Source organism: Gigantopelta aegis, chromosome 10, assembly GCF_016097555.1.
Source record: "Gigantopelta aegis isolate Gae_Host chromosome 10, Gae_host_genome, whole genome shotgun sequence".
Taxonomy (NCBI): Eukaryota; Metazoa; Mollusca; class Gastropoda; order Neomphalida; family Peltospiridae; genus Gigantopelta; species Gigantopelta aegis.
Window position 1 is genome coordinate 9,231,709 of NC_054708.1, and position 10,459 is coordinate 9,242,167.

General features: G+C 39.3%; 1 protein-coding gene across 1 annotated transcript; it reads right to left on the reverse strand.

Annotated features, from left to right (window-relative positions):
• Nucleotides 1-1,944: 1,944 nt before the first annotated feature.
• On the reverse strand, nucleotides 1,945-7,093 carry LOC121384374. The gene is made up of 3 exons (XM_041514747.1): nucleotides 6,930-7,093; nucleotides 5,089-5,169; nucleotides 1,945-3,709 (listed from the first exon to the last, which is right to left on the reverse strand). The coding sequence occupies exons 1-3, from the start codon at nucleotides 7,005-7,007 to the stop codon at nucleotides 3,245-3,247; spliced, it is 624 nt and encodes a 207-aa protein (XP_041370681.1). The 5' UTR covers nucleotides 7,008-7,093; the 3' UTR covers nucleotides 1,945-3,244.
• Nucleotides 7,094-10,459: the final 3,366 nt, after the last annotated feature.

Genomic DNA, 10,459 nt, shown 5'->3' on the forward strand with positions numbered 1-10,459 from the left:
GATATAAAAGCTGCATGTGAAATATTGATGTACCTAACATTTACGAATCAAAAGCTTGCCTGCATCATTATATCAAATACACGTGGTATGTGCTTTCCTGTCTGTGGGAAAAAGTGCATACAAAAGATCCCTTTCTGCATCGGGGAAAATGTAGCGGGTTTCCTCTGATTACGTGTCAGAATTACCAAATGTTTGACATTTAATAGCCGATTATTAATTAACCAATGTGCTCTAGTGGTGTCGTTAACCAACACTAACTTTAATTTTAACACTCGCCCTCCAGTCGAAAATGCTTGTATGCAGGTCTGATAGTAGCCGGAATGGTGTTGGCCCCAAGAAATTTTATCGGAAAACAAATCGGCTTATAAAATAACCTGACATTTATTTTTAAACAGTTGGTGCTCACGATCGTGAATTGCGCCATTTAAACTTAAATAAATCTAGGGCAGGCACGGCGGAAGCAAGTAGACATTCGGGGGGGGGGGGGGGGCTGATTGAGATCGAGGGGGCAAAGCAAAGTGTCTAGGGGTTTCGAGGGTAAGCCGTGCCTATAGGGTGAGCATTTCTCCATACATCGTACACTTTTTTTCACTAACTTTAAATATATTTTCTTAATTGTTAATTGTAAATAATGTAGATGTTGGACATTGCGGACCTAAATAACGGAGTCGGCGGGAGGTTGGAGGGTCTCTTCTCCAAGTAGGGACAATGGGTACTTTTAAATTTAAAGGAGCTGTTTTGTTTTCGTATATTTCGTGGGATGGGACTGCGACTCCCCCTTCCCCTTCCCCTGTAGGTAAGTCCCTGGCGTGTACTTAATGTGGTTCACTGGAGCGACTAAAATAGATTTGAATTGTATTTTCATTGTCGGCCGAGTATTTTCCAATTTTCTGTCACAATGGTATAACTGACGGATTAGCATCCATTGACAACAAGAAAAAGCAATAAAAAGCCTTCACAGCCAAACCTTTCTTTGAGAATTACGGGTTTGTTTCTCAACTTATAACATAACGTTTTCGGATTCCATATATTATGTATTAGTTGTTTGATTATATATATATTTTTTATTATTATTCTTAAACAAATTAAATAAGCAAGATGATTGCAGAATACACTCCAGAGGGTTTTATCGATTTGTGTAGACGGAATAAGAAAGCCACAGTTGAAGACCATTTATTGTGATTGATCGTCGGATCATTATAGAACTTCTCCACAATGCGTCTCTGTGATATTCTCGTGTATACAAGTAGTGTATACAAAAATGCACAAGAATTCCAGGCACCTACGCGCGCACACGTGACACACATACATGCGCACATCCATCATACACATACATCTGCAAACATGCACACACATATACGTGCATGCATTCACGTGGACGCACACACACGCACTGCATACACTGTACCGGTTCAGACCCAGTGTGAGTTTTAAAAGTACTTCACCTCAAAACGAAGCACTTTTTTTTTAATTGTCCTAAGAAAATTGAGGATAATATACGTTAACTTTGGAAGGCATATACTTATACCGTATATGAAAAAAAAAAAAAAAAAATTTTTTTTTTAATGTAAACAACGACCATTGGAGATTATTTTCTCGATGAAACAACCATTTGTGCGTTTCCATCTGGGCACTGGGCCTGCGGAACAGGGGGGGGGGGAGTGGTTCGTTGGGGCCATCCCCCTCGCCCACACACACACACACACACACACACACACACACACACACACACACACTCATCCCTGTCACTGTACTCAGAAGGCAGGAAATGTATTTGAACACCTGAAAATGTAAAGTTTCTCGGGATAGGTTCTGACCTTTCAGACTCTCAAATATCCACCCCATTCCCACCCCCGGGCTTTCGTGCTGACAGTGTCCATTTCTCCCACTTTCAAATTCATTCCGTGGGCTTTGGGACAACAATAACAACACATGCAACTTAAAAACAATTTAGTATAAACTTTATTTTCTTATCAATAAATAAATATATATATTTAATACTGAATTGTCTAACAAAGTAAATGTCATCGTGTACATAACAGTTAAAAATATCACAAATAAATATAGAATTTCCCAAGGTAGACGCACGCACCCCGTCCCATTGTTCTTCCTTTCAGCTGGTCAAGATAACATGATGCAAAGGAACTGACCTGTCTACACATGACCTTTTGTCATATTCAATCTGAGCAAATATATTAGTAAACTGCAAACCCGGTGTATGAATACATTAGAAAATGTAACAATAATTTCCTCCTTTTTACAGTTTTTAAAAACAAAAAACAAACAATGACACCCCAATATGCGTACGGGATCCCATTTTTGAAATCTGGATAACAACATTTACAACTATATAAGATTGCAAACGAATCACTATTCATGTTTACAATTAATTTTGAGGGTAGAATGATGAAAATACATGGTAAAAAGGTCTCAGTTTAGCACATTTTGCCTAAATATTTATATAATTTTTACCCGAATTTTATGTTTTGCTCCAGCACTGGGGAGAGGCAGTTGCCCCGCCCTGCTCCCCCCCCCCCCGCCCTGCCCCCCCCCCCCGGTCTAGTACGCTTATTGACACCCCCAAATAGTTAATAAAAATGATGCTTCTTAATAGTTTTAATATTACATTCTAGTATACTATAGTGCTCTCAATGCATACGTTCATGCAGCGAATTAAATTATCTAAACATAATTATTCAATTTGAATGAACGTACAGTATATATGAAATATATATTACATGATGGAAAGGAATAAAGAATCACAAATAGTAAGTGAAAACAAAACAAATCTCAAACCATAGTTTCAGAAGTTGAAACTTTTGAAATTTAGACCCATATTACTATCTAGCAGTAACTTAAATTTGCTCAACAACTCCATGTGTTGCCTTTTTTTTTGCATCAGTATATGACATAAAAGGTTGTAGCTCGCGTGTCCTCTAGTTTTATATGCATACAATTTCCCCAAGCGCAGATTAGAACTATATTCACTGTCACCAGTGCTAAAGCAAAGCACTACAGTGAGCATCATTGCTGAAAACGGGTATGGCAGTATATAGATGCATATTAATTAGTACAGTGTATATAAAACTATTATTCATCTCTCATCGTGTCATAAAGTCAGCTCCGTAACGGTTGTGACAATATATTCATGAATATTAATTAGTATATAAAACTGTTATTCATTTCTCATTGTGTCGTAAAGTCAGTTCCGTAATGGTTGTGAAAATACACACTTGGATATTAATTAGTATATAAAACTATTATTCATCTCTCCTTGTGTCATAAAGTCAGCTCCGTAACGGTTGAAGATGTTGTCTACTAGAGGTTTCGTCGTCGTGTCGTACTGTGGGTAAACTCTATTGAGTGGCTGATACGAATATTTCCAACGATTGTGTTTGGGAAAGGGCTCCTGCGACAACGCTAGCACGTGTAATGGCGTCTTATATGGAACATCCGGGCTTCTGAACCGGTCTGTCGTGGTCGTGTCCAGTTTGATCGGTCCCTCGGCAGGTTCCTTGTACGTTTTGGGAAACCTCCGATGGACGGGCGGGAAGGGCGTGGGTTTGCCCTCGAACGAGTCGTGGTACAGCGAGTCGAAGTTCCTGTCGACCGGTTTCAAAGAATAGTGTTTGATGAAGTCGGGTTCCGTGTGGTGGAGGCGCATGTTGATCGGGATCAAGTGTTTCCCCAACAGTCTCGTGTCTCGTCCCTGAAAAAAACAACCGACAACTTTAAAGGGACAGATCCTAGTTTTTAAACACAATAGGTATATTTTTTACTATTAGAGCCGTTTATGATTACTGAAATTAAACTTTACTTATATGTTATTGTTTAGATTATCCATTTCCGTACAACCAAAGCTTTTCCGGTCATCCTGATGTTTCTAATACCACAAAATGCTTCTTTTTTTCTTTTTTTAACGCACGTGCGTTTGAGAAGTAACAGTTATAGAGTCGAGTTTTAGGCAGACAGCGGACTTCGTCCACAATACCGGACTACCCATCTGACATGGTCGGGATTGCTGAAGAAGAAGTCTATTTTTAACAGTATTTCACCGTTTCAACTTCACACTCTTGTTTCACTCTCTTGTAACGTTATCCAAATGTGTTACAGGTTTGTAACTTAACCAAACTTGTGTTTCTTTTTACGGGTTAAAACTAGGGTCTGCGTCTTTAAAACATCAGTGCGTACTTTGAATCACAATGGGAAATATCTGTACATGTCACGATGTACACGCCTGGGCCCCGTTCCACGAAGCGATCTTAGAGCTAAGATCACCTTAAGTGCATCAGGTAGTTATGCAATTAAGGTGATCTTATAGCTAAGATCGCTTCGTGGAAGGGGCCCAGGGCTCGAAATAGTGGCATGCGAAAAGCAGTCCGTTTTTTACCTGCTAAAACCACCAATAAATGTATGACCGACCATCTAGTTAGCTCGTGATTCTGTTCTATTTTAATTCTATAATGCTCTAACATACATCTCAGAGGTCCTATTTTAGCATACACTATCCGAAGCCCTTCCTTCATCTCATGGATGCTGTCATATTTCCAGCAGGCCATATGTTTTTCTTAACAGGACATGTTTGTTTTGGCCTGCTATTAAAAATAACAACAGGACGTACATTACTTCCTATTTCAAGTCATTCGTAACGCGCACGCACAGATATATGTAGACACAGAGACGCATACATATTTAATCACATTCGCGAGCGCACGTGCGCGCGCACTAATCAGTACATATTTGAAACGTATTCTTCGGATGTCCTTTCTGGTTGCCTTATTGACATTTCCATCTCGTACATTTATATCCTTTTCCTTTTCTTTATTCCAATACAATCATTTATTAACGTCCTACCACTCCAGTTACAATGCAAATATGTATTACAATAAAATAAATATATGTACTTGAATTAACTCAATACAAACACATACATAATATGTAGTACAGTGCATTGTTCACACGGATTGACTTCTGACCATGATACTCCAATGGCCATAGAACTAGAAGACATAATCCTCGTAAGTGGACTGGTGTAATTCGCCTAGTCGAGGTGACAATGACTAGAATGAAAGTAAATCCCGCACTCACGTTGCCTAGATACACGCCATGGTACTGGAAGGAGTTTCGGTTGTCATGATCCGAGAATCGGTTGCTTGTCCCGTAGTTTGGCTGTGGGAGGAAAAGACGACTGACATCAACAATGAACATAATTGTAATGCATAGCACAGTGTAAGTCAAAATAAACAGAACCTTCAATCTTCGTTTGTTATGTTAAAGTGACAGACCCTAGTTTTTAAACACTACGACGTATTTTTCACTATAAATTACGTTTTTAATAATTTTAAATTAGAAATACTTACACTTTATTATTTAGAACATTAATTTTTGTACACCTGAAATGGTTCTAGTTATCTACGTTTTTATAATACCCTAAAATGCATTTTCATAATTCTGAAAACGCACGTTCGTCTGAGGTCATCTGCCATTGAAACCCATGTTAAATTGCCCAACTTCAAACGAAGATTGCCAATAGAACGGGTTCTCATTGGCACTGACAACATACACCATTGCGAACATACATTATATAAGCATTTATTTTCACTCCAAAATTGAGAACATTTCCGTCTCAGTTTTTTGCTATAATACCGCATCTGGCTGTAGTACCGGTCCGAACAAGTGGTTCATTAACCGATTCACTCTGACTGTCTCTTGCGCTGTACACCCATGTCCCAAAAGGTCGATGCACAATATTACAAAATGACATGGGTAAAATACAGCCAGAAGGCTTACCATTAACATACATATTGTTTAATTCTTCACCATTTCCTAGAGGTGAATATGTGAACCATAACATGTGTCACAATTAGGAACTATAGTGGACCGTGATCAATGAACTCTCACTCGGAAGTGATCTGTTTAGTGAGACCTGAGAAGTATTGGTTATCTAGACGAGCTCTGGCCTATTTTTGGACATACATCCCTGTTTACACACCACAGACTTTAGTTTCTCTCTGTCATAATCTTATTCCAATGTGTTACAGGTTTGTAGATTAACTAAACTTCATGCTGATTTTCACGGGCTTTAAATAATTCATGTATAAAGAGGGGCTTGTGGACGTTTTTCGGTTCGTGTTCCCCCTTGGCCTCAGTTTAATGCTAACTCGTCATTTAAAAATATTTTTAGCTATTTCCTTTATGTTATATAACACTAAACAACGTGTTCATAAAAAAAATACGAAACACATCTAAAGAATTCTATTAATAATGAGACGCAAAAGACAGTTTGGCGTTCATTTCGTTTGTCTCATTCTATGTCATATTCTATGTCCACGGTATATTTTACTTTTTGCTCCATTTTGTATTCAGTGGCGGATCCACAAAATGTATTCAGTGGCGGATCCATAAAATCCATTTAGGGGGTGGGGGCGCCCAATGACGTGTGGCCGAAGGCTACAAACGTTCTCGAATGATTTCTCGGATTTTCCAACGTAAAAACAAAAAAGAAGAAAAAATATAATAAAAATAGTACTGTCGCAAAATTTAGGGGGACGGACCCTTGCTCCCCAACCTTCGATCCGCGACTAGTATTTCGTGTACCCCCTGCTAACAGTGTTAAACACTATATACATGTACCCATTAGCTTTCATTACATATATTTAGCTTTTTGTTAAATCTGTGCAACAAAACGAAGATAGGATGCCCTAACTTCCAAAAGTTCTTACCTTGTTCAGAAATGTTTACATTTACACAAATAGTAACGTGGTGGTTTGGTATTTTGCATTCCCCCTTACCACCCCAACCCCCCCCCCACCCCATAACCCCCACCCCCATAACCCCCACCCCACCCTACCCCACCCTACCCCACCCCCCCGCTTCCTACGCCAGTGATACTGCAGGAAACAAGTGACAGATATATATTTTTTGCTTACTGCTTCCTTGGTCTTGAAGGGACCAGGTGCTGAACCGGGTTTCACGGAGGTTTCTTCGTTGAAGGGGGCGGCCAACATCTTCCTTGTGCTGGTCGTCCATGTGCCACCAGGCACCACCCCAGCACCGCCACGATGTCGAAACTGAAACAGCGAGAAGGAATATTGTTAAATCCCTAATGTCGCCTCCTCCTCATTTATTTATCGATAAAATAAAATAAAAAAACATTCCAGAAATTTATTTAATATAATTGTGACATGTTTTCGAAGCAGATCGTTTGCATGTGTTCGTTAGATTGAATTTTACAGCTAACATCAAGTCAAATTGTTTGAGAGTGCTCACTTACTTAAACACACCTCAGTTTTATGGTTGCACACAACTATTAATTACTCCATGCAGTTCAATACAATTTCTAGGTCAGAGTATATTCTGTGAAAAATACATCAAAATCGACAAGGCTGCTTGTTTTATGAAGTATTCTTCCTTGACAACTACCTTACAAAAAACCAACTTAGGTTGACCGCTAAAGGTTTCAGTTAGCCACTCTTATGCCAGAGCGTCGCCTCATTTTGCTGTTATACAAGTGGCAGTATACCAGTCCACCAAGCCCTGCAATTGCCTGCGTCAGGGCTGGTATCTACTGGCCCGTACTTAATTTTGTTGAGTATATTAACTTGCCATTGTCTCCTGACTAGTGTTTCGTTTAACGGTTAAAATGCGGCCCTCCTTTTGTTTTGGGTGGGAATATGACGAGTATTGCAACTTCAGTATAAATAGTTTATTTCAAAGTTAAAGTATGTTTTATTTAACAACACCACTAGAGCACATTGATTAATCGTCGGCTATTGGATGTTAAACATTTGGTAATTCTGACAGGTAGTCAACAGAGGAAAACCGCTACATATGCAGCAAGGGATGTTTTATAGGTTGGACTATACCAATTCAAATCCCATAGGCGACCATGTTAACGTTTGTGTTTAAAAACACTATATGCAATATATCAACCAAACTGTGACCCATAAATATCAGTACTACAACCCCTACCTCAAAGTATTAACTGCAGAAAATGGTACCTTTCATGGCTCATTTTCGGTATAACCAGATGTTTCTGCAACACCCCTAGTTTCGCACAAAATTTTAGTACTTTTTTTTACAGGTACCCCATACATGTTCCAAGCACAAGGCTACTTGACACGGTGGTACTACATCAAATAAAATTGCATACATTTTTAGCCCAGATGAAACTAATTTTTTTTACAACCAACACACTCACATTTATAACCAATCACAGGACTTGTGGTGTTAACTTCTCTATCAAAAGTTCGGTACACCTCGAACTTCGACCCAGCCGGAAATTAATTGGTATAGTGCAACCTATATACACTTTCCCACAGACAGGAAATCACATACCACGGCCTTTGACCAGTTGTGTCAACGCTAAGCAAGGGCGGGCTCAGACATATTTTAGGGACGGGATCATAGGCATAAGGGCGCCATGGCCACCTCTCTACAAAGCGCACTTCAATGAAAATTGTAAACATATTGTTGAAAAATAGGGACACTTTAAAAAAAAAAAAAAAAAAAAATTAAAATATATATATATATGGGGGGGGGGGGGTGACAGGTCCCCTGGTCTCTTCCCTGAGATCCGAATTTTCATAACATTATCGTTATATAACTTATACGGTTTAAAACTAATCCGCTTAACGATTTTTTGGATATGTAATCTGAAGATACTTGTGCACTATTTCCAACTGGGATGCATTAATATATTAATGCGCGGTGTTGTGACTGTTTGCGGTTAGTGGTTCGATTCTTTTTATATTCAGAACTAAATCTGATACTCGCATTTTTAAGAGATCGTATCTGCAATCGTTGCGTCTATTATTTATTTGAATGCCTTTAAAGAGTCGATCAGATGTCCTACTTATCTACTAATCGATGACGTTTGTGTGGTAAATACCTCCAGTCAAAGGCTTCGGCGGAGATCGCTACGCATTGACTCATGGGCACATTGTCATTGGAAACTATGGTTGCCCGTGGAATCGGAAACGGCGCCCGATGTGTGATCGTTGCGTACTGTTTGAGTGCTATAGACCGTAACATGTATTTAACAGTAAGGATTAATAACTTCCTATAGCTGTTAAAGACGTATCCAACAGAATTAAATACGCATGCAACTGGCTAATTATACAATTTTGTTCGTTCTTTCTTCTTTTTTTTATCGCATTGAACATAGACCGACATTTCTGTCTTTGTAAGTTAATTTTATATTAAAATTACTTTTAAAATATGAAATGTAAATTATAGATACAAATATTCGGTTTATGTTACTGTAGTTGTTAATGGATGGTATTGGACCGGCCTCGGTGGCGCAGTGGTTAAGCCATCGGACTACAGGCTGGTAGGTACAGGGTTAGCAGCCCGGTACCGGCTCCAACCCAGAGCGAGTTCTTAAGGGCTCAATGGGTAGGTGTAAGGCCACTACACCCTCTTTTCTCTCACTAACCACTAACCAACTAATAACTAACCTACTGTCCTGGACAGACAGCCTAGATAGCTGAGGTATGTGCCCAGGACAGCGTGCTTGAACCTTAATTGGATATACGCACGAAAATAAGTTGAAATGAAATGAAATGATGGTATTGGTGCTATAGAGGATTATAATCGAGTTGCCAGTCATCCAATTTATGTCCTGAGTGAAATACACGTAATGTTCTCGAGCTTTAAAGCGAGTGACAAATAAAAATTATGTCTCGAAGTGTGAGCTTCATGGCTCGAAGGATCGAAACCCTCGGTGGAGGCATTTTCTGATCGGGATTTTCGCCTTCCACCCAGTGCTACGACTGGTATATCAAAGGCCGTGGTATGTGTTGTCCTGTCTGTGGGAAAGTTTATATAAAAGATCCCTTGCTGCTAATGGAAAAATGTATCGTGTGTTCTCTGAATACTATGTGTCACAATTACCAGATTATGTTTGACATCCAATGGCCGATGATTGATTGATGAAATTGCTTTGACTGTAACTTACTTGTACCTGTGTCTCTTTTAAAACTATCTAGGCTTTCTAATTTGCTACTACATGTACACTAATACCGTCTCACATATATATAAACACGTATAAACAGCCCGCGAAGTAGCTGTTTCACACTTGAGTTGGCAACACCACATTCAACAAAGCCTGTTAACAAAAGGGTATGGTGAGACCACCTTAACGTTATTCACAGCATACAACAGCTTTTGACTGCGGGATGTGTGTGGGTAATCTTTTCGCATGGCCACGTTTATATGGATGTAATTAATATATGACTGTCTCACATATCGTTTCAGCCACACTGAATGACTTAACAAGTTTTGCTTGTGGAAAATATCGCATTGTCAGGGCAGTACTTAGCCTACAAAAAAAGGGGTTGGGTGGGAGTAAAACTTACCCAGGCAGCGGGATCACAAGTAACATAGAGTTTTTGCTGCTATGTATTAAAGGGACAGACCCCAGTTTTTAAACACCATAGGGCATATTTTTCACTATAGA

Bases quoted from the DNA above. Each gene is read 5' to 3' on its own strand.
- LOC121384374 (XM_041514747.1), bottom strand. From the start codon at position 7,007: ATGTTGGCCGCCCCCTTCAACGAAGAAACCTCCGTGAAACCCGGTTCA. The intron at 5,170-6,929 runs GTAAGCAAAAAA...TTCCTCCCACAG, and splicing joins CCTTCAAGACCAAGGAAGCA to CCAAACTACGGGACAAGCAA. The intron at 3,710-5,088 runs GTGAGTGCGGGA...TGTTTTTTTCAG, and splicing joins ATGGCGTGTATCTAGGCAAC to GGACGAGACACGAGACTGTT.